Source organism: Helianthus annuus, chromosome 8 (genome assembly GCF_002127325.2).
Source record: "Helianthus annuus cultivar XRQ/B chromosome 8, HanXRQr2.0-SUNRISE, whole genome shotgun sequence".
NCBI lineage: Eukaryota > Viridiplantae > Streptophyta > Magnoliopsida > Asterales > Asteraceae > Helianthus > Helianthus annuus.
Window position 1 is genome coordinate 159,226,709 of NC_035440.2, and position 25,340 is coordinate 159,252,048.

Below are 25,340 nucleotides of genomic sequence, written 5' to 3' on the forward strand. Positions count from 1 at the left end.
GTGGTCGAAAATGAATGAAAATTATATCATCATGCTTGGAATTAACTGATTAACTAACCCAGATCATCAATTTGTTTATCAGTTCATGAAAATTTTTGTTGATGATTTTGAACGAAATTAAAAGAGAGTTTCAAACGAAATAACATCCTAATTTCGCATGAAATATGGCATTCAATTACAATTGGTGATTTCGTTTAAAGATGTAATTTCGCATCAAAACGTTATTCAGTTTGAACTATGCTCTGGTTTCAAAATGTGATTTCGCTTGTAAAGATGATCTCATTTGAAACCAGTCATTCAATTTGAATTGTAATTTCGTTTGAAAAAGGTATTCCGTTTGTAGATCTAATTTCGTTTGAATAAGTCATTCAACATGAAGTGTAATTTCGTTTGTATATGTAATTCCGCATGAAGAGTGATTTCGTTTGAAAGTTGTTTGAACTGAAAAATTTTCTAAGTGTTAACCTGATTGTATGTTGTTATTTTCAGGCTTCGAATGTGCTGTTTGATCCACTGCACAACACTTGTTGTGTGTACGATAAGGAGATACCAAAGATGGCTGGATTCACAGAAAGTCTTGAGTTTATGGAAAGATTGCCGATTCAGAAAGCATTAACAAATCAACACTTGGTATTCAGATCTCACATTAAATGTTTTTGGGAGAATGCAACATATGATGAGGCAAACAAGACGATAAATTCGATTGTGAGCATAAATGGCAAAGATAAACCGATCATTATCACTGAACAGCTTGTATGTGAAGTGGTTAACTTTCCAGATGAAGAGAATTCTCCAACAAAGTTTCTAGAAAGGATGGTAAAGGGGTGTATGCTATGGATGGGTTATAGAGGATCACTGAACAAGGCTAACTACTTGAAAGCGTGTTTTTCCAAGCCTTACAAGTTTCTTATCCATTCAGTGCTGAATGCTCTTAGTCACAGGAAGGGAGGTTACGATGTGATGAGAGACTATCAAATGAACATGGTGACAGCTCTTGTGTTGAATAAGAAGTACAACTTTTCACACATTGTGTTTCATTACATGGTTGAAAATATCACGTCGAAAAGCAAGACTTGGGTTTATCCCAGATTTGTGCAGATGATTTTAGACCATGCATATCCTGAGTTGGAGAGAGATGAAAATAATGATTTATTGGTGCAGTATCAGATGGATAATGAGTCTTTGAAACAATTGGCTAGATATCATCCAAAACATCCAGAACCAAAGACAAAAGTTGAATTCTTTGGTTTCATCAAAGACAAGAATTATCAAGATCCAGATCCAATCAATATCAGAACTGGAGGAATGAGGAAGAAATGAAAGAAAAGAGTTACGCTGATGAGTTGAAAATTCTTGAAAATTTCAAAGATACAAGGAATGAATGGTTTGTGAAAGAGGAGAAAAAGAAAAAGAGCAGAAAAGCAACTCCGAAAGTTCAAACTGAGGAGGGTTCATCTTCTCAACCAAAGAAACGTCGAAAGAAAAATGTTGAAACTATGCTTGTTGATGAATCTGAGGAAGAAGATGAAGCTGAAGCTGAAGCTGAGGTTCATGTTGAAGGAGATGCTCGTTTATCTCCTAATTCTGCAGAGTTTTTGAAATCTCTTAATGCTTATAATGCTGAGAAAGAAAAGGCAGCTGGTGAGGAAGAAGGTGACGATGGAGATAAAAGCTCTTCAAGCTCGTCTGATGAAGAAATTGACGAAACAGAGCGTATGAGGAGAATTCAAGCTTAAATTGCAAAAGAAAAGCAGCTTAAAAGAAAGAGGAGAGAGGAGAAAGATGATAATGTTTATGTTCCATCTCCTGAACATGTGACAGAATCTCAAACGCCTCCATCTGGTGGTAGGAAGAAAGCAAGTGCTAGAAAGAGTGTAGTTTCTCCAAGAGCAGCAAGGAAGAAATTGATTGTGAGATTGCCTAAACGAACACTAAAAACAAAATCTTGTCAACCACCATCACCACCACCTGAACCATCTCCACCTAAATCACCACATAAATCTCCACCAAAACAACCTACACCACCACCATCACCTCCACCACATTTATCACCATTACATATTTCATCACTACATCAATCACCACCACATGTATCACCTCCACACCAAACACCAATCCAAGAACAACCTATTCTCACTTCACAAAAAAATTTTCAAACACCACCATCCACACAACCACCTGTCCAAACTACACCTGGTTCTTCTGGATACAGAACTTTTCCAAATATTCCAGAAGGTATTTCTCTTGAAGAAATTGGAGATTTTAGTTTTGCAAATGATGAACAGGTGAAGAGGTTAGAAAAGAAATATGAAGAGGTATTGGTTGAAAATAAGAGGTTGTTGGATAGAGAAAAGAAGTTAGAGAAGCGTGTAAAGTCTGTGGAAGCTGAGAATACTTCACTGTTAAAAAAAATTGAAGCTGATCAGACAGAGATTGATATTTTAAAAGTTAAAGTTGCAGAATTAGAAGAAGAGAAAGCATGCCGAGATGAGCAAAATAAGTACTTTGAGTTGAAAAACAAAAATTGGAAGCTGCAAAAGCTATGAAAGAACATGAGATTTACATGATGAATAAAGTGCTAGAAAATATGCTTGGAAAGTCTGTAGAGTAGAGATTTGAAGAGATTGAGTTGAAGAGGTTAGAGCACGACGTCAAGCTGAAATTGATGCTCAGATGAAGAACAAAGGAAAGGGTGTTGAAGGTATTTCTGATGTTGCTGAGAGAGCAATTGTTCTATCTTCTGTTCCTGAATCTCCTATTCAGAATCCTCGTCCTATTTTAACAGTGTCTGCTATTTTTGATGAAGACGTGTTAATCGATGATGTCATTAATGATGAGGATAATGTTGATGATGATGAAGAGGAGGATGAAGAAGAGGAGGATGAAGGTAATGTAGATGATGCAGATGATGTTTTTTCTGCAAGCAGTCACAGTGATGATGATGATGATGACAATGGTCAGGGTGGACTGGTGTCAAAGTTACTGAAGCATCGAATGAACAAATTGTTGATGATTTTCTTCACGATGATGCAAATGAAGAAGCTGAGGATGCTACCGGAGAGGGGGAGAATGTGGATGATCAAAATGTTGATAAAGTTGAAAAGTTGAATCTACATCTAGAGCCTGAGGTAGAGGAAGGTGAGTTCAGGCATACGTATACAATGGCTGATATTAAAGAGATGACGCGTATTGTTGATCCAGATTTCAAGTTTGACTTTGAAGAAGAATTGAACACATTTGATATCAACCAACAGCCTGAATATGAGTACAAGTATGTTGATGAAGCCGATAACTATGTTAAGGTTGAGGTTGAAGATTGTACTGATGAAGAAAGTGTGAATGAAGACACTTCGAACTTTCCAACTCTTGTTGAATTCTTCAGTCAAGAGAATTCAGATGAGTTGAGAAGGAAAGTTGCTGAATGTTTGAAAGACAAAAATTTTGATGGTACTACGAAAGATGCACAGAAGGAAGAGAGAAAGAAATGGTTTCGAAAGAGTAATGAAAGAAAGTTTAACCGGCCATTAAAGTATTACAAGAGAGACAGGAATGTGTCACTTGGGGATATCATCAGCTGGGGATTTTTGCCTCAAGTTAATGGGTATGCTATCAGGCGAGAGTTTGGTGTCCAATATTTTGAATATATTCAGGATATCATGTCACTTCCATGGTGGGATGTTGAGGAATTATCGAAAGTGAGAACTCTGGATTATCCTGTTCGGAAGTATGATGTGCCGTCTGGGGATTGATGAAGTTTGAAGCGTTCAGGGGGTTCAAGCACTGGAAGCCTCATTACCCAAAGAAAGTAAAGAAAGTGGATCCTGAAACTGGAACTGAAGAAACTATCTTGAACATAAAGAAGCCGAGAGTGATCAAGAACATTCGTGTGCCAAAGATGGAGCAGGATTTCTATACTTGGTTCTTTTATTGGGTGTATAGTTGTTTAACAACTGAAGCTGTGATTACTTACAAAGTAGAAGCTGAAGTCAGATATATTCATGTGTATGATCCTCTGTGGCTAGTTAACTGCTCGCCCAAATATATTGAATGCTTATTTGTGAACAAGATTGGATTTAAAGCTGAAGACAGAGAGCAAGCTATGCAGTTTCAGAAGGTTGACCATCTGTTTTCAGAAAGGAATTAATGCTAAAAGTCAATGGTCTTCTAAGTGGCGACAGATCGAGAAAGAAGAAAAGTTGAAAGCTAAGAAAGAACGGAAGGCACGTGAAGACAGAGATAACATGCTAAGGCATACAGTGTGTCAAAGAATGGCTGCTGAAGAGAAGAAAAAGGTTGATGAGAACGAGAAGCTTAGGAAGCTGTTGATGAAAAAGCCTAAGCCGAGGGAAGAGAAATTCAAATCGCTGTGATGAAAGTGTTGAAGACCAGACTGAAGACTCCGGCAATATCCAAGGGGGAGTTTGTTAGTGCATAATGTCTATAGCCTACGTCTTAAGTCTAGGTCATGTGGTAGTATTGTATAGGGGTCAAATATGTCAAATATGTAAAGTTTAGGGTTGTTTGATGTAATTTCCCATGAAAGGTTGTTATGTAATTCCGCACGAAATTACCTAGGGTAATTTCGCATGAACCGGAACATGTTATTCCATGCGGAATTACAAGCCTATATATAGGTATTCCTAGTTTCTCATTTGGTACAGAATTAGCCAGTGTGTCACGAAGTGCTGCTGAAATTCCATCATGTAATCAAGTCTATTTTGAATGAGAAGCTTGTTTTGAAGTATAACAATCTGTTTCTACTCATTTCTTCACTGATTCTAAGCTGTTTGTTTGTTTCCGCCTCTCAAACAGTTGTGTATTGCCTCTGATTGACTCATTTGGTCGGTAAAACGATCCTACAGTGTCCTATCCTGGACAAGGCACCTCTTCCAAATCTTGGTATTATTTAGAGTCTTTTGATGAGTCCTTAGGAAACTCTAAACAATTTGTATGGTTTGTAAAATTTGAATTCTATGTTTCAAACCATGATGTTTGTGATGTTTTTATACTTAATTAATGGATGACCATCTATGGTTTTATCATATAGTTGTTGTTATGATTGAATGCAATGATATTAAGCAAGTCACACATAATCACGCTTCCGCAAAAGTCAAGGTGTGACAGATCCGAACCTAGAACTGGAGATTCGAGAAGCGCAAACCTGAGAGCTCCAAGAAGAATCCCTAAGTGGAACGTGGGAAGAAAGGTAGCTTGGAGAAAGCAAGTGTAGCTAACCCTAGGGAGTCGGGAAAGAGTAAAGTCAGTGATAGACAAGAGAAGTGCACTAGATATGGCCGAACCAGACATATGACTTCTAAGTGTTATGCTAAGAATACGTTGGATGGAGTTGCGCTTGAAGGATGCTTTGCATGTGGTGAACAAGGACACAACAAAAGAAAATGCCCGAAACCAAAAGAACAAGATGCTAGGGGCAATTCTGTTGAGTCGAGTGTCGGGAAGGCAAGTGAGAGTCCTGCTACTGTTACTAGTATGTTTCGAATCAAAAGCCAATCTATGTTCATACTTTTAATACCAAAGCTGACTTGAGTTTTGTTCGAAAAACTTGGAACCATTTTTGTGTTCACCTACAGGTAAGCTATGTATAAAGTGCCCGATAGAACTAGCAATTGGTAAGTCAATAGAAACTAGCAAGGTCGTTTGCGGTTATAATTTTTAGTTTGGTGATCGTGGTTCTAGTGTCGATTTATTACCAATGGAGCTGGGGAGCCTTGATGAAAATGTGAGGATGGACTGATTATCCAAGGACAAAGTGGGGACTATCGCTTGAAGAAGCTAGCTAGGATATCTCGTCCTGATGACGGTAGAAAGGTGGTAGTTATTCGCGGAGATCGACCGACTCAAGCGTTGAGTGTTGATAGTTGAGAGTCGTTAGTGTTGTGTGGATGCTCAAGTTGTTGCGAAATAGCTATCCTGCATTTTTAGTGAATGTGATGGATGCGGAAACCGAATGTAGGAATGTCGGAGAGATTTCTATCGATCGCAACTATCCGGAAGTCTTCCTAAAAAGACTTACCTGGATTTCCCCCAGGAGACGGATCGAAATTCGAATCGATCTGACACCCGGTGCTGCGCCTAATTGCACAATCTCTTATAGATTAAGCACCGTTTTAAATGATAGAAATGTAGAGTTAGTTTTAAGAGCTATTGGAAAAGGGTTTCATTTGATCAAGCTTTTCTCTTTGAGGCGCATCTGTTTTGTTGAGAAAAAGAAGGATGGATCCTTCAGGATATGTGAGGATTTCAGAAAGCCGAGCAAGTTGACTATCAAGAATCGGTACCCTTTTACCGAGGATTGACGATTTGTTCAATCAAGCTACCGGGACCCAGCTGCTACACAAAGATCGATCAACGATTAGGATCTTATCAGTTGAAGGTTGCTGACGAAGGTATTCCGGGGACTGCTTTTCGAACGTGATATGGCCATTATGAATTATTAGTCATGCCTTTTGACTAAATTAATGCGCCATTTATATTCATGAATCTCATGAACATGGTATGGAAACCCTAATCGTATAAAGTCGTGATAATATTCATCGACGACATGCATGTCTATACACGAACCAAAGAGGATCTTGAATAACGTTTGAAGTTAACTATGGAGTGATGAAGGATGATGAAGGTATACATGTAGATCAATCTAAGATTTGAGAAATCAAACGATGAGTAGCTCCAAAGACCCCGTCAGGAGTACGACAATTCATAGGACTTGCTGGGTGCTACCGAAGATTTATTAAGAATTTCTCTAATTAGTGCAGTCTTCGACACTAATAACCCCAAAAGGGAAAAGGGGAATTGATTGGGCAGAAAAGTAAGAGGAAGCTTTTAAAACCCTTGAAAGAAGAATTGGGAGCGGGTATGATGGACTCAGAAGAAAGTTAAGATACTTACATGCCCTTGGCAGAGTTATCTTACAATAATAGTTAACACGCTAGCATTCAGGTTGCTCCGTTTGAAGCCTTGCATGGATGGAAGTGTTGATCATTGTTGGTGCACTACATCTGTTGACTTTGTCTTGGATCGAGTCTTAGTCTTAGATTGTTAGATCAGGGCACGTTATTCGAGAAAACAGGAGATTGTATATGTGTTTGTAATAGGTTTCGCTTGTAGTGACATAGGTAGAAGGTTTCGCTTATGTGTCACAATATGGTTCCGCTTGAATGTCAGTTGAAGGTTCCGCTTGAATGTCATGTACATTCAAGCGAAATCTCAGCAACTATATATAGTGTTACAAGCGAAACATTTGTAACAGTCTTGTAACTCGTACCGAAGTGCTGCCGGATCGAGATTTGAATGTAAAACTGTCAGAAATAATTACAAGTAGAAGTTTAAAGTGATTTGCTAGCTGTTCCGAAGTCAAATACTTATTTTCCGCATCTGTATTTGATAGAATATCCTCTGAACGACTCGTTCGGGTCGAGACACGATCCTACAATTGGTATCAGAGCTTCAGGAGGAGGAGTTCTGCAAAGAATAGCTGGAATTCATCAAGATTTCTCATTTCTACACCTTCTTTCTTCAGTTCAAAAGTTTTCACCAGTCAAATTCAGCTCAATATCTCACAGATTGTGCGTAACAGTGTATAGACAAACACTGGAAAGTTTGATGTTAAAATTCGGATTAAAAATGGGTCAAAATTGCTCGTGAACAGGTTCCGCTTATTCGCACACTTCATAGTTCCGCTTCAAAGAACATTATAGTTCCGCTTATTGTTACATCAGTTCAGGAGGTTCCGCTTCAAAGCTCAAAGGTTTCGCTTCATAGTTTCGCTTCAAAGAACAAAGTATTTTCGCTCTTGTGTCATCTTTTCAGAGGTTCCGCTTCAGTGACTTAGTTATTTCGCTTGAAAGGTTCCGCTTCAAGAGTCATTTTCGGTTTCGCTCATAAGGTTCTGCTTCAAGGATCAAGTGTTTTCGCTTGTTTGAACATCAAGTGGTTCCGCTTATTTGAACTTAATTGTTCCGCTTGTTTGTATCTTGTGGTTTCGCTTCAGTGTACAATTGCCTTAGTGGTTCCGCTTATAAGGGCTGTTGTAATAATTTGTTAAAATCCGAAAAATGGACGAGGAATTTTTCAACGCATTCGCTACTCCGGTTACACCGATTACTTTTGCACAAAATACAATGCTCGAGAATGAAACGGGTACAATACAAAAACCACCCAAACTCATGAACATAAAAGAAATTAAAGGTTGGGAAGGTCGCTTTGAGAATTGGGTACAAGCTAATTAACTAGATGCTTGGGAATGTGTCGAGACAAAATATGTTCGACCGATGAATGATGATGAAGAGCCTCTTCCGATAAAAGATCTAAGTGCTGAAGCTAGAAAGAAGTACAAAGATGAAAAAATGATGCTAAGTCTTCTTCAACAAGCAGTGAAAGAGGATATTATGGTGCTTTTGCAACACAATGGAACTTCATATTCGATTTGGAAAGCTTTAAGGTCAAAGTTTCGTGGTAGTGAAGAAATGGTCAAAAGCAAGAAATCGCTTCTAAAGAAAGAATTTGATTTGTTTCGTGGGTTAAAGAATGAAAGTACAAGAGTGATTATCGAAAGATACTGCAATTTGCTTGCTAACATGAAGAGATTGAGTATTGAGAAAAACAATGAAGAGTTGATCGAAAAACTTGCTGATGCTTTGCCTTATGAAACCTGGGGCACATATCTTATGATGTTAAGAAACAAGAAGGGTTTTAGCAATTTGACACTCAGCAAGTTCATTGAAAAGATCAAAGCTCAAGAACTGGAACAACGAAAAGTTATTCGAATGAAAGATTTTGATGGTGAACAGGATATTGGGTTATACTATAAAGCATGGGTGAATGAGAAATCATCAAATCTATCTCCGAAAATTGAAACTGCATACAGTGTCAAAAATTCATCTGAAAGTTCATCTAAAGGATCAAGCAGCAAAACAAGTTTTACATCATTTTTGTCTTTTGATCCAAACATTTCAGCAACGAAAAATGGGAAGAAACTTCAGTGCAATATTGTATTAAATCTTGAAAATGATCAAGACTATTCTGAGGAAGTTGCTAAAAACCAAATGTCTTTATTAGGAATGGTTTTGGAATCTTACAGTTGTTTTGTTGCAGGTCGTATCGGGAATCCAATGCTAACCAAGGAAGACTACGACCAGATAGATGCTGAAGAAATGGAGCTAATGGACATAAAGTGGTGTTTGGCTAGCGTGTTAAGAAGAGCTGAGAAATTCAAGCAGATCACGGGGAGAGATGATCTTCGCGAGGCAAATGTTTCTACTTTAGGTTTCGATAAATCTAAAGTCACTTGTTTTCGGTGCAGGGAAAAAGGACACTTCAAAAGGGAGTGTACTAACCGCCAAGCAAGTGGAGCTCAGAATCCTTTCAATAACAACAATGATTACTACAGAAAAGCCATTTACCATCAGGTTGCTCAATCACCATCACAACAACATCAACATCAAGCACAAACTGCACATGGAAGACCAATAATTGAAGATTCTGGAAAGAAAGCATGTGTGGTTAATCCAGATGAAAAGAATTCATTCAATTGGGATAAATATATTCCAGATAATGCAAAAGCTTGTTTGATTGATCAAGAAGATGAAAAGTTACCAGAGGGTTTCAGCTGGGAAAATTTTACTTGGGATGATTATATTCCTGATCAAACTAGAGTTTACACTGCTTTTATGGCAAAGGTTGAACGTGATAGTGATGATGATACTGAGTATTGGGCAAGAAAATTCAAAGCTGATATGAAGCTGATTGCTGAGAGTGATAGTGAAGATGAAAAAGCCAAGAAGAAAAAGAAAAAGATCAAGACACCAGTGAGCAATGATGATGAAGATGTTCCAGTTATAAGAAGACAAAAGGTGAAAGAAGTTCCTAAATTCAAGGTTGAGGAAGAAGTTGATGCGAAAAAGATTCCAGTGAAGTGTGAGAACTGTGAAGCTATAAAGAAGCAGAACAGCACACTGATTTACAACTTGAACAGTTTGAAGGAATCTTACGATGTACTTAACAAAGCAATGAACCAATACAACCAAACGAGTGAAGAACAAGCAACTGCAATGAAGACACTTCAGGGAGCTTTCATGATAAAGCAGAAAGTTGTGAACAATTACATCGAGAAGTGTGCTGCTTTGGAACAAAAGCTTGAGCTGCAAAGAATTGAAACTGAAAGAGTTAACCGTTTGTTAAAAAGTTACTCATGTACTTCTTATGTCATTGACAGGATTTATCCGACGGTTGAAAGTATGAAGGCATGGGAAGATGATGAGGTAACTGAAGAAAAGGAATCTGAAAAAATTGCTGATGAAAAGACTTTGGAAAAGAAGAAGAATGACACGAAGAAAAAAACTGACAAGAAAAATTCTGGTAAGAAACAAGGTGTCAGTTATAACAAGTGGCCACCCCCACTGGAAAATGGATATTTGCCGAGATACCCAAACGATGAAAGAGTCAAAAAGGCAACAAATTTACAGTGGGAGTCGGAGTCGTCAGTCAATCTACCAGATAGTATTGATGTTGTAATTACATCATCTGACACTGATCAACAGTCTCAATTGATGAAGAAAGTCGTGGATCATGTGTTCGAAAACGATGATATAGAGGAGTCAAAGTTGGAGTTCGCGTCAGAGTCAAAGTCTGGGTCAAGCACTCCATGTCAAACAGAAAAACAGAGCAAAATAGTTTATGATAGAAAATTTTTGTTATCAAAATCTAATTTGGATGATGGATTGTTTAAAGTTGCATACACTTTGAATGATTCTGACAAATTATATTCTGATGAGGAATTTCCAATAAGAGGTGTCAAAACTGAATTGATAAACAAGGTTTTCAAACTAACAGAAATTAATATTTATGAAATAAAAGACTTATGTCTTACTGAAAAACCAAGATCTTACACCTCAAGATTGCAACAAAGATTGAACAAGAAAAAGAATTACAGTTCTGGTTCAGGTTTTCATAAAAAATCAAACCATAACGGTAATTTCAAAAAGAAAGGGTTAGGTTTTACTCCTACAGAAAAACAGAAAAATGAAAAATATGTTTGTGATTTTAAATCAAAAATGTCTTTTGTTTCAGGAACGTCATCTGAAGAAGAAGAAAAGAAAGATTTCTGGAGACAGTCTAACAATGAATTCCTTGCAAAGAAGCAAGATGAATTGAAGAAGATGGCTAAGGAGGATACAGATACGAGAACCTGTTTCCGGTGCAACACTGTTGGACATATTGCCCGAGATTGTTCTAAGGCAATACAATCAAAACAGGGAGTATTTCGTAAACTCAAAGAGAAAGTAGTTGAGTTCGAACCACCAATTGATAGAACAAAATTGTTTAAAGATTCTACATTTGAAATTGGTGAGAGTTCGAACAAGTTTTACAAAAAGAGAGCTAAATCTGACAACCAGAAATGCGTTGTTAAGAAGGTTGGTGAAAGCTCTAGCGTTGATTCTGATTGGTCAAAATCAGAGGAGCTATCTTCGGGTGATGAAACTGATTCCATAAAATCAGTTGAGCCACAAGTTGTTTCAAAATGTGAAGCTGATGTAAAAAATGAAAAATCAGTTCCGATTGTTAATGATGAGGAGTTTCCATCACTCCGGGCTGAGAATTATAAAAAGAAAATTTGTAAAACTGAAATTTCTAACCAATTTTATAATGATAAATAGGAATTTGATGCTGAGAAGGTCTTTAACTCCAAGGTAAAACATATCTTTGGCAAGATGATTGATAGAAAAGTCAAAGGGGTTAAAGAATTTTATGAGAAGAAAACAAAGAAAGAAAAGGTTGAACCATCCCTGGTTTGTGATTGGGATGGTACATATTATGAACAGTAAGTCTCAGGACTTGCCGGAGCTCCCAGGTTGGTAAGCGTGGAGCATGAATCGGCATCTTTCTTAAGTTTTATTCGGTAATGTCAATCATTCAAACGGTAAAGAGGTTTGTTTATGTTTGTTGGTTATAATTACAAGTGGTTAGACGATTTGATTGCATATGGTAAATCAAGGACATTAATTTGTACTTGTATTTTCCTACAACTGGTTGGAAGACAAGATGATGAACCACATCCCTGAACATTTGTTTGATAAACCTACAAGTGGTAAAATCAATCAAACTTATTTTCCGGAAAAACCATTTTGATTAAAACAAACTTAAGTGTTTTGAAATCTAAATGGGAAAATAGTTTGTTGATAGGGGGAGTTCTGATTGTTTATGCACTAGTGAATGGCGAATTGATGCAATTTAATATTGGTTGTCAAGTTTTGTACAGTTTGTTTTGTGTTCAAGTGTGTCTAGAACTTAGATAGTTTTTCAAATTTCTTTAATGAGTTTGCATTTTAGGGGGAGTAATTAATTTTGAAAAATCCAAAAACATTAAAAATTTGAAAAAGACAAAAACATTATAAAATTCAAAAATGAGTTTCGTTGTGAAAAGAGGAAATGATAGTACATCAGTGGACTATCACAACATGATAAAGAAATGTAAAGTAAAATGTGATAAACAATCTTACTGCGGATGTGTCAGTAGGTTTTCGCACATTCAGTAAATTGAAACGAGATATAAACCTAAATTCAAACTTGCATGATTCGTGGGTAACTATTCTTGAATATATGGGTAACCCCCGAAATCTTGTTTGAAAGGTCCCGTATTCTGAGATACTAGGCCTTTATGCTTAGTGATATCTGGGGTATTATCCCGGGACTTCTGCTGTATGGAAGTACTGACCTAGTCCCCGGATAATGCTTTCTGCAAAATGCTTGAAACATAGCATCGTCCTCAGCAAGCAGATGAAACAATAAAATTGATAGTCGCTGCTGTTGTAATAAAAGATCCTCTAAAGGGGACCCACCTAAAGTCGAAGCCGTCATCTCTCTGCGTATACGGAAGTATTGACCTGAGCTCTCACGGCCCTCGCACATAACCCCTTTACAGATATCATCTGTGGTATACTCACCTGTAAGACTGAATATTGGGATCTGGATACGGAGTATATTCAAGTGGAGTGATACACAATTAAGGTTAAGTTTCTAAAACATTAATATCGTATCTCGAATCAATTGAAATTTGTGTGAAAATTTAAAATGGACCAATATATTGACAATCTAGGTAAATTGTTTAGAACTGAAAATGTTTAAAGCTTAACGGTGTTAGTGATTTGTCTCAAAACTGATATGATCCTCTTGCACAAACTCGCAAAAATATTGTCTGTAAATATTTCATTTCTACATTTTTTCGTTTTACAAGTGGTGTCATTTACTTTCTATTAGAAAAATACAAAAAAATTTTTGGTGTGTTTTAGCATAAATTTTGAAAAAGTCAAAAAGATTTTCGATAACTAATATTGAAAAGCTGATTTTCAAAATTCTAAGTGCTAAATATGATGAACAAATGGTTTGGGAGATTGTAATGTTTTGATAAAATGATACAATTCCAAGTGGTTCTTCAGGATCTAATTGATTGATGTGTTTGTGATAGTTTATATGCTTAATTGTTTATCATAAAACTTATGCATGTGGTAGAGTTTTATGCAGGAAGAGTCATTATTTGAGGGGGAGTGAATGTTGGAGCTGAGAAACTCAAAAGATGTCAACATTAAAGAGAAGAAGTTTGTTGGTGATAAAAGAGAAAGAGTCGAAGATAGAGAGAGAGAAGCCCAGAGACTGATCAAGACTGAAGAGGTGAAGACACAGCATTGTTGTGACTCGATGGACGACTCCGTCAACATCTGAGGGGGAGTCTGTTGGTGCACTACATCTGTTGACTTCGTCTTGGATCGAGTCTTAGTCTTAGATTGTTAGATCAGGGCACGTTATTCGAGAAAACAGGAGATTGTATATGTGTTTGTAATAGGTTTCACTTGTAGTGACATAGGTAGAAGGTTTCGCTTATGTGTCACAATATGGTTCCACTTGAATGTCAGTTGAAGGTTCCGCTTGAATGTCATGTACATTCAAGCGAAATCTCAGCAACTATATATAGTGTTACAAGCGAAACATTTGTAACAGTCTTGTAACTCGTACCGAAGTGCTGCCGGATCGAGATTTGAATGTAAAACTGTCCGAAATAAATACAAGTAGAAGTTTAAAGTGATTTGCTAGCTGTTCCGAAGTCAAATACTTATTTTCTACATCTGTATTTGATAGAATATCCTCTGAACGACTCGTTCGGGTCGAGACACGATCCTACAATCATCACTTCGTTGAGCTGACATGACAAAGGACAATTAACCAGACCTTAGTTTATCTAGGAAACTAGCGACAGGATTTGCCTAGATCGAGGGAGGTTAAAAGTCGCCAATTGATCAACATAAGGATTACATGGACAATTGAAGGAAACTATTGCGATTCCAGATTGAAGATTCGGTTCTGTTAAAGGAGTTATCTTGTAGAAATGCTATTAGGTTTAGCAGAGGAAAGAAAAGTTGAGCCACATTGACTTGGTCCTTTCAAGAGCCCATCTTGAGTTGGATCAGTCGCTTATACGCTCAAGCTACCATCAGAATTGAGTGGTTTACATGATGTACTATTTGGATGCAGTTGACAAAGTGTATAATGGATAATACACTGATTTTCTCTTTGTAGAGATTCATCTGGAAGATAAAGGGAAGTTCATCGAAGTACCATAGAAGCAGTACGTATGGCCAGAAGAGTTATGTTGATAACCAGAGAGGCGATTACAGAATTCTAGTATTATATGTGATTTATTGGTTGTGCAACTTGCGGATACCTGGAATGAATGCAAGAAGGAAAGTAAACGAGTTTATGAGATTAGATACTTTCGAGAGCCCATCTCGAGTTGGATCAATCGGATGTAAACTCAGACTACCTCAGGTACAGGGTAATGTATATGTAAATATACGTATGTTAAACCCTAAATGGTGGAACATTGACTTAATCTTCTTGATTAAGTGCTTGTAAATGTTAAGCCTTGGAAAAGGTGGAGACAGTTATGTGAAACATGTGCTTGTAATCATTGTAAAGAGTTCAGTTATCAATAAAATAATGTAATTTGATCCCAATATTTGTTTAATTATGTTTGACATTTTTCATGTTCTGATTTTTGTTCAATTTGAAACTCTGAATCACTTTCTAGAGAGTTATACGTAAACTGGTGCATAAACGTAATCAGTTTAACGCGACAAACACTCCAGAACATCAATTTATGCTTAACATACCTTAAATAACCTTTACATAACTTAGAAATAAGTTTTGAAGGCTTTGGTATGGCAAAATCAAGTTTATTCGCTTACAGGGACTAATTTTGACAAACTACGAAAGTATGTCGATTCGTACTGTAACAGGCATTCCGAAACTTGATCATAAGTTAAACATACCCTAAATATACTTTACATAGCTTAGAAATAGGCTTTGAGAGGTTTGGTATGCTAAAATAAACTTTTTGGTCATTCGGGGACGAAAAGCGTCAAAAAGTGCATAAGTTTGCATTTTCGCGTATATCTTAAGTTCTGAATACATCCGGACATCCAAAAATTTATGTAATCATTAAAATATTTTATTTTAGTTATTGGCATGAGAAAAATCCATTCGTCGCGTAATTTGGATCGTTTTTCGCGTTCATGCGTATTTCGTCGTAATTAAGCAAATAACGCGTCCGTACGACCAAACGAACCGAGATCTGGCATATTTTTGAGCATGTTTCATGTCCACTATGTTTAGGCATCATTGTAGGGCCTTGAAGTTGGCTTAACGAGCCTTAAATGGGTCAAAATGGGCCTAAAACAACTACAGGGACTGAAACTGTATAAATGAAAGCTGTTTGCTGAACTGTGCAGCCCAGACGGGCCGTGTAGGCCTTCCTTGGGTCTTACGCGGGCCATGTAAGAGCAGCATATCTGCACAGAATCTATTTCCAGCTGTTTCCAGCTTGTTCCAACTGATTTTGGCACTTGCAAATGGTATTTTCAATACTATGGGCCATTTTTGAGGTGCCCATGGTATTATAAAACCATGGGTGCACATGTACGGTTGAGATCGAAGCACGGTTTTCGATGAACGATCTTAACGGCTCTCCGAACTCTATATAAACCCCACCCCTTTGCACTTGAAACTCACACTTTGATCTGATTTGGCTCTCTAAGTTGAAGTATACACTTCATACCTGAGAGTAATCGGATCAAAACTTCCGTTCTTGGACCCGTTGTAAGCATTCCTTCGTTCTTTTACGCGTTTTAAGCGTGAAAGTCAAACTTTGTTTGACTTTCTGCATTGACCAGTTTATGCTCAAAAAGAAGTTCATTTGAACTTCATAACGTGAGCGTAATCACGATGGTTTTAGTCTCTTATGACTATACCTACTGATTACCACGTTATCTAGGCATAGTGGCGAGATCGTAGTTTCGGCCAAAATGCGTATTCTTGCGTATTTTGTAACCAAGCTACTTTTCGGTATCAAGACCCTTTGTTTTGATACCAAACCTGTTTTCAAACCTCGTCGAACATGTTCTAACATGTTTAGCTCGTCACTTTTAGATTTGTGCTTATATAGGGTCGTAAGGTAAGCGATCTAAACAATCGCTTAGACTTTCGAACCCGACCCGTTTGGTCGATCATTAGGATCCGACCAAACACATTAGGTGACCATTGTTGCATAGGGAGTAACCTTCTGAGGTTATACCTTAGGGTCACATCGTTTAGTTAGTTGTATGATAGGTAGTTTATATGCCTTAGGAAAATTACCAAAATGCCCTTTTTACGCCAAAATTCATTTTAAGCATATGTAACATAATTTTTGACATCTAAACTGATTAGCCAACAATATTAGACACGTTAAGGCATATTTTACTTGTCATAGGACTAGTTAGGCGGCCGAACGCGTTTTACGTGAACGACGCGTTAAAGTAGCGTAAGCTACTTAAACAAGTCGTAATGGGTCATAAGCACTTAGGATAGGTTCCGTTTTAGAATGCAGGCTTTGTTAAACCATATTACATGAGTTCACATACTCATTTGGTTTACGAAACCATATTTTATCCGATCCTCCGAATTAGGTCCGTTTATTAACGTAGTTACCTATATTAGGTGCCGTTTGATTCCGCGATCTTTCTAGCATTGCTTGGTGGTTATCTAAAGACTATTGAGCAATCTCAAGTGAGTACCTAGTCCCCTCTTTTACGTTTTCAAATGTTTTGGGGTGAAACACATGTGCCTACTTGTTACTTTCGTGCTTTTCATGCTTTTGCATCATATGCTTGTTATGTTCATTAGTACACTTATAGTACATGATTTCATTATCTTTTTGCTATGTATGTCCATTTGTCGCATACTTAGTACATCGTTTTACATTACATTTTATGCTATGTATGTCCATTTAGCGCATACTTAGTACATCGTTTTACATTACATTTTATGCTATGTATGTCTATTTAGCGCATACTTAGTACATTGTTTTACAATACATTTTATGCTATGTATGTCCATTTAGTGCATACTTAGTACATTGTTTTACATCACATGCTATGTATGTTCATTTATTGCATACTTAGTACATTTGTTTCACATCACATCCTATGTATGTCCATTTATTGCATACTTAGTACATTTGTTTTACATCACATGCTTACATTTTGGTATGACATTTCGTTTGTTTAAATGGGACAAAAATACACTCATTAACATTGATCACGCCATTCGTTAGTAGGTAGTGGTACCATAGGAATTGACAACTCCTATTCCTGACATCCTAGGTATGTTTGGATGGAAGGAATGACCGAATTCGATACACGTAACTCAGATAAACCTTTAATTTGTTTAAGGGTTTGTCTCCACAGTCTCAAGGCTTGAATGTATGCATTTTCACAATACCGCATAGATGTTTGTATCAGTATAGCCTGCATTTATTCCACAAAACATATCTTTGATTTAAACTATGTTTTACTTCAATACCTTGTTTTGTGCATTTTTACCTATGGTTTAGTTGATATATTTCACATGCCATACATGATATTTGTTTACACATTACATGATTTACATTTGACATAAACATCTTGACATTTGTTTACACATTACACAATTTACATTTAGATAATAGACAATTATTTACACATAAACATTTGACAATCAGTTTAGACATGAATAATTTACAATGGTGGTTTGTTTGGGTAAGTGATTTAAGTAACAAGGCGTGTGTAATATGATACAAGCATGGTGGATGCGCCACTGGTACTTCCTATATATAAGTGCTTGTATGATATTACATATCGTAGCGTTATTTAAATTATTTCAATTTAGACACAAAATATTTTTTTCATAAGACATTGTTTTACAAACAGTTAATTTTATACAACTAATTTTACTTGGATATTTAATTAACCATACATCTTTCTTTTATATAATCTGATTTCTTATCAAATTTTTATTTGATTTTTAAAAGAAAACATTTAACAAGATTCATGACTAATTTCCATTAAACTTTTCTTAAAACCTAAGTCATGAATCCTATTTTTCATAAAACCTATGTATCTCACAGGCATTTTTATGCTGACGTACCTATTTTCACATGTGTTTTCAGGAGCTGTTGCATAGTGTGACAACTCGAACTTTAGACCTACTTTGTGTACCGATACGTGGTTATGAGAACGTTATTAATTGAATTTTATGTGAATGATCAGTTATATATGTTATATGAACTTTGTGAATAATAAATGTCATGTGCTATATGTGTTACGCGTATATATGATAATCACAACCCGAGCCGCACAACACCGCTCAATCGCACAAAGCCCACTTGGGCCACACCTTGTACGCGGACCCATAGGGCACCCGAGTTGGGTTCAGCCCACTTGTTTTGTACGCAAACAAACACCCATCTAGGGATAGTTCTCTCTTTTGTCACAAAACACAACACACACAAGAAACCCTAGACTTCTCTCTCCCTCTCGTTTGCTTGAAACCCGACGGCACAAGGCACAAGGCAATCGGCGATCATCTTCTAGTTCGGGTCACCCTTTTCTACACTCAATCGGTTAGTGTATTGCTAATTGTTTCATGATTTCTGTTGCGTTCTTGTGTGTTGCATGATATTGTAATTCTCATGATCGGTATGATGGTTGGGATGGTATGATAAACGATTATGGTTATATGATAACATGCTATGAATCGAATTGAATGATACTAGGTGTTAATCGGCTGTGATTTGATAAATGATGATAAAATTGTTATGTAATCGGTTCTTATGTGTAATTGTTAATGTTCATGAATCGGTTTCATGCTTGTTAAATTGTTCACATGATTGGATTAGGGTTCATACGAGTTAGTAATATCATTGATTATTTGATCGGGTATTAGCATGCTATGAAACTGTTAATTTGTAGGATCGTGTGTTGACCCAACCGAGTCGTTTAGAGATTTGCTCTTGCGTTTCAGATGCGGAATTATAAGAAAAGCAAGTAGAAATAGCACGATCTTCCTTCTAACTCTCTTTTGTATTGAATATAAACGTTTTACAGCTCAAACGTCACACCGGCAGAGCTTCGGCGTGGAAATCAAGACCTCTGCAAATGGAATCGCTCATGGACCTATATATAGAAGTTCTGGACCGCTCATGTGGTCATGTGACACATGAGCGGTTCAGCATTGTCCTTATAAGCGACCCAAGACTGCCACAAAAGCGGTCCATGCTCTCTATAACCATATAAGCGATCCAACACCCTAACACCTATACAGACTTCCGTTTTCTCGTATTTCGAGCCCTATGCTATACAATATGATATAAGACTTGATTCTAGACACTTAGACGGAATCAACAGATGTAGTGCACCAACAGACTCCCCCTCAGATGTTGATGGAGTCGTTACCACACTCTGAATTTAACGCTGTATCTTCACCTCGTCAGGCTAGATCAGTCTCTGGGCTTTCTCATTCTCTCTATCTTCAGACTCCCCCTCTCGATTTACTGGTATTCTTTTGTTCTTTAGTAACATCTACAGGATCGTTGTCTGATCTACACAAGCCTTCTGAATCAAATAACCTAGCTCTAAAAACGCTTTAATTCTCTTGATCAAATCTCTTGATTCCTGCACAATCTTATCCCAGAAATAAATTTCCTAGATTCATCACATATCAACAACCTGTGCATCAACCCATGACTCTCTCTCACCAATCTATGATGAACCACTTGAAGAAGGTTAGAATTAACAAAAACAGTTAGGTTTACACAAACACTCCCCCTCAAATACTGCTCATCATGTTTTGCACACGGAATTTTGAAAATCAGTTTTCCAATATCAGTTGTCGAAAATCTTTTTGACTTTTTCAAAATTATGCTAAAACACACACAAAATCCTTTTGGATTTTCTGAGAGACATTTGTTGACATCACATGCAGAAATAAACTTTTTACACACAATATTTTTGTGATTTCGTGCAAGAGGATCATATCAGTTTGTGAGACAAATCACCAACACCGTTAAGCTTGATTTCATTTTTAGTTTTAAACAATTTACCTAGATTGTCAGTATGTTTGTCCTCTTAAATTCTCAACACAAATTTCAATCGATTCGAGATACGATATTAATGTTTTAGAGACTTAAACTTAATTGTGTATCACTCCACTTGAATATACTCCTGTATCCAGATCCCAAATATTCAGTCTTACAGGTGAGTATACCACAGATGATATCTGTAAAGGGTAGATGCGAAACCGTGAGAGCTCAGGTCAGAACTTCCGTTCAGCAGAGAGATGACGGCTCGACTTTTGGTGGGTCCCCTTTAGAGGATCTTTTTGCACTTCAACAGCAGCGACTATCAATTTTATTGTCTCATCAGCATGCTGAGGGCGAAGCTTATGTTTCAAAGCTTTAGCAGAAAGTATTATCCGGGGACTAGGTCAGTACTTCCATACAGCAGAAGTCCCGGGATAATACCCCAGATATCACTGAGTATAAAGACCTAGTATCTCAGAATACGGGACCTTTCAAACAAGATTTCGGGGGTTACCCATATATTCAAGAATAGTTACCCACGAATTAAGCAAGTTTGAATTAGGTTTATATCTCGTTTCAATTTACTAAATGTGCGAAAATCTACTAACACATCCGCAGTAAGATTGTATAACACTTTTTAGACTTTACATTTCTTTAGCGTGCTGTGATAGTCCACTGATGTACTATCATTTCCTCTTTTTCGCAACAAAACTCATTTTTGAATTTTATCATGTTTTTGGCTTTTTCAAATTTTCAAATGTTTTTGGATTTTCTGAAATTTCCCTACTCCCCCTAAAATGCAAACACATTTTAAAGAAAATTTGAAAACTTCTAGACTTTTGACTTACTAGAAACATAAAATGCAAAAACAAACTGTACAGAACCTTGACAACTGACACTGAATCACATCAAATCGCCATTCATTAGGCATAAACAATCTGAACTCCCCCTATCACAAATCATTTTCTCATTTAGATTTCAAAACACTTAAGTTTGTTTTAATCAAAATGATTTTTCCGGAAAATGAATTTGTGTTGATAACAACCACTTGTAGGTTTATCAATCTTAAAAACGGGGATGTGGTTCATCATCTTGTCTATCTTTTGTCATGAAAAGTAAATCAAGTACAAATTAATGTCCCTGATTTACCATTTGCCTCTAAGAACCTTCTGTACCACTTGTAAATATAAACACTTCAAAGTATCCAAGCATCTCAAAATTTAACCACAATTACCACTTGTGGGATCAAGATTACCACTTGTAGATACAATGGTTACCACTTATAGGAATGTGACCTCTACATTACCATTTTTCAATCAAAATGTCGATTCCTGCTTCGCAATTACCCACCTGGAAGCTCCGGCGTAGTCCTTCAACCTGTAAACAAAACATTCAAGCATTACACAATCATTCAAACTTATCAAATACTAGAAAAATGCCGATTCATGATCCACGATAAAAACTTGGGATCTCCGGCGTAGTCCTTCGACTATTCTGGGAAGCAAACTTCCCTCCAAGTCTTCTCAGACTTGAGGACTTTCAACTCTTCAGCTGTAGGGTTGTATGTCGCCTTTTTAGTTGCGTAAAAATCTTTCACCCCTTTAGCTTTTCCACTCAACATTTTCTCAAATATCTTCTTAACATTCCCGTTGAATGTTTTCTCAACATCAAATTCCTTTTCATCATCATAAAATTGATTTGAAATTTCAATTTTTCCAATTTCCTTGATAACCTCCTCAAACTTCAATGATGGAAGAACATCATCATTTTCTGAACTTTTCTCCATAATTTGTGGCTCTTCTGGCTTTGTGGAACCAGATTCATCGCCGTCTTTCACTTCACCTTTCTTCGCAACCCACACTTGGTTGTCATTTCCTTGTCTTTTGTAAAATGTTGTTTTTTTCTTTGAGCATTTTTTCTTTGAACATTCTCCAATTTCATTTTTCGAATTCTTAAAAATTTTGGATTTCTCGGTTTTTTCTTCAACTTTGTCTTTCATCTTCTGAGAAGCTCCCTGTTTAGCTTTGATATCTTTCAAACAATCCGATGCAATGTGACCAGCTTCATTGCATTTCAAACAGGTTTGAGCATTTCTCAGATGAAATACTCCAGTTCCATTCTTTCTCTTTTCAACAAGAAACTCTTTGTTAGTTTGTCTCCAAAATGGTTTCTGCTGTTCATCTTCCGAGCTTCCACCTGTCGCAAATTCAGATTTCTTTTTAGAATTTTTCATATTTTTATCATCTTCTGGTGGAATAAAGCCTAAACCTTTCTTTTTGTAGCTACGATTTTGGTTGGTTTTCTTAGGAAATCCATAACCAGAATTGTAACCCTTTTTCTTGTTTAAACGTTGTTGAACTCTAGAAGTATATTTTTTAGGTTGTTCAAAATTTTTAAAAACTTTTAACTCAGGAATATTAACCTCTATTAGTTTAAAAGTTTTGTTGATTAGATCCGTTTTAACACTAAAAATTGGAAACTCTTTGTTGTAATATAATTTGTCAGAACCATTCAAAGTATAAACAACTTCGAATGCTTCATCATTCAAATCAGCTTTTGATAACAAAAACTCTTTACTATAAGACTGTTTAACCGACGAATTTTGACTGTTGTGTCACACCCCCAAAATCCACACACGGAGTACCACCGCTTGGGAGCGTGACGTGACCAGGATCAAGCCATCAATCATATCAAACATAGCATTTAATAATAATAAAAGTCATTAAGTAGTTCATCCAGACATGATCGATATTTCAAAACCAAGCATTGTTTAAGTAGCGGAAGCATTGTTAAAAACTCAAGTTAAAATACTGAAATGTCATAAGTGTCTAATCAAAGTAATACGATCCTTGTCCACAACGACCGGCTCCTCCTTGTGCAAGCTCCATATACCTAATGATCTGCAAGGCATGTAACAGAATGATCAACAAACTAGTTGAGCGAGTTCACAGTAAGTAAGTGCGTAACAGTAAGTAAAGGGTGGCTCTACTGGGCCAATAGTAAGTTATATAGGTGGGGGCTTCCCATGTTATGTGACCACTAGACTATTCGTATCAACTACTCGTATCATCCCTGTTCTTCTTCCGAGAACAGTAGCGCGTATGGGGTGTACGTAGGTCTTACGTACGTATCCTTCACAACCGAGGATAGGAGACGCGGGGGTGTACGTGGGTTTCACGTACGTATCCTTTGCACCGAGGATAGAAGTAAGTAATGCGTACACGTAGGTTTTACGTGCGTGCCTGACATCCGAGGCAGTAATTGGCATATGACCACGTAGGTGTTATCCTAACCTACGGAACCGTCCTGACATCCGAGGACCATGGTAGGTGATAGTCTAGGAAAAGTATATGTCCGTTCTTAGTCAATTGTAACCTTTATCCCATTCCCGCTACCCGGGAATCCCATGCCTTAGTAGGAGTGTGAACTCACCTGGGTTTGCTCGGCAGACAGTATAATGCTCAAGTATACAAGTAAGGAATCAACCACGTCCTATCATGGTTACTATGCAAGTTAGGTTCGTATGTAGCACGTTGGTATCACGTATGGTATCAAGTATGATCATGGCAAATCACATAACGGTATCAGCAATTCATATCAAGTAACGAGTCCAAGTAGTCGGCCCAATTAACATAAGCAGTCCAATTAGCATAACAGTTATAAGATTTGGCCCGTGACAGTGTAGGCCCACAACAGTGTACGTGCAAAGAAGGTCTCGAGTCGCAACGGGGATCTCGAGTCGCAACCGGAGATTACGAGTCGCAACAGCTGGTTGCGAGTCGCAATGGTGATCTCGGTTCATCATGGTCTGGTTACGAGTCGCAACGGGACTCGCAACCGTGGTCTCGGCTTGTGCTGTTTGTGGTCTCGAGTCGAGACGAGGAGGTTTCGACTCGCAACCTGAGTCGCAACCGTGTGTAACAGTTTTCCTTAATCTCAATCAATTAACACCGTGATTTCAGCAAACATAATCAGCAATTCGGAGAAACAGATCAAATCAGTTTTAATTCCAATTTCAACCGCATTCAAACAGTTTCCTATTATCATCAAGAACAATAGCAATTCAATCAAACAAACATGCAATCGGGTTATCAAACCAGCCGATTCTAACTAGCATGCACCCTAGCCTATGTGGGATTACTTCTGTTAATATGATTATCAATCCGTTTAAGCTATAACAACACTATCAGATCTATACATGAACCGATTACATGAACATCATCAATCACATACAATAGCCCTAGATTATCATGAACTAAACATCATCAAACATTTCCATCATATGACATCATGTATAAACAACCAACCATAAACACTAACCGATTCTAGGGTGTGCACGAGGGATGATCCGATTACAAGAAACTTCGAGACTTGAGAGGGTCGGCTGCCTTGGGTTCCGATCGAGAGAGAGTATGTGTGTGCTCTTGGTTGCAAAAGTTGTAAAAAACTAAAACCCTATAATGTGCATGTGTTTATATATGCGTACAAGGGATGTGGGCCGAAACCCCACATGGTTTCGAGTCGGGTGTAAAACCGAATGGGCTTGTATGCGGTTGGGTTATTATTTGATTCACATAACATATGCACTCTCATTAAATCAAATAGCACATATTAGCACACGTAGTCACATAATTATAAAAATCCGGTTTACATAGCACGTAACATCATACATTCATTAACTCAAAGTGTCGCATAAGCACGTAACATTACATCACAGTAAGTCTAAAGTACGAGTTGTCACATTATCCCCAACTAATTGGAAATTTCATCCCGAAATTTGGTATGCGTTTACTGAGGAAGCTAGGTGAGTCGTATCGTTGACTGGTTTTCCTGGGGTGTCACATCCTCCCCCCGTTGATCTGGAATTTCGTCCCGAAATTCCGAAGTAGTAGCT

The 25,340-nt window shown here is 37.3% G+C and overlaps 1 protein-coding gene across 1 annotated transcript; it reads left to right on the forward strand.

Annotated features, from left to right (window-relative positions):
* Positions 1-1,316: 1,316 nt before the first annotated feature.
* On the forward strand, positions 1,317-2,546 carry LOC110895517 (pollen-specific leucine-rich repeat extensin-like protein 1). Its single transcript, XM_022142844.1, has 2 exons — positions 1,317-1,713; positions 1,822-2,546. Exons 1-2 carry the CDS (start codon positions 1,317-1,319, stop codon positions 2,544-2,546), a joined length of 1,122 nt encoding a protein of 373 aa, XP_021998536.1.
* The last annotated feature ends 22,794 nt before the right edge of the window (positions 2,547-25,340 follow it).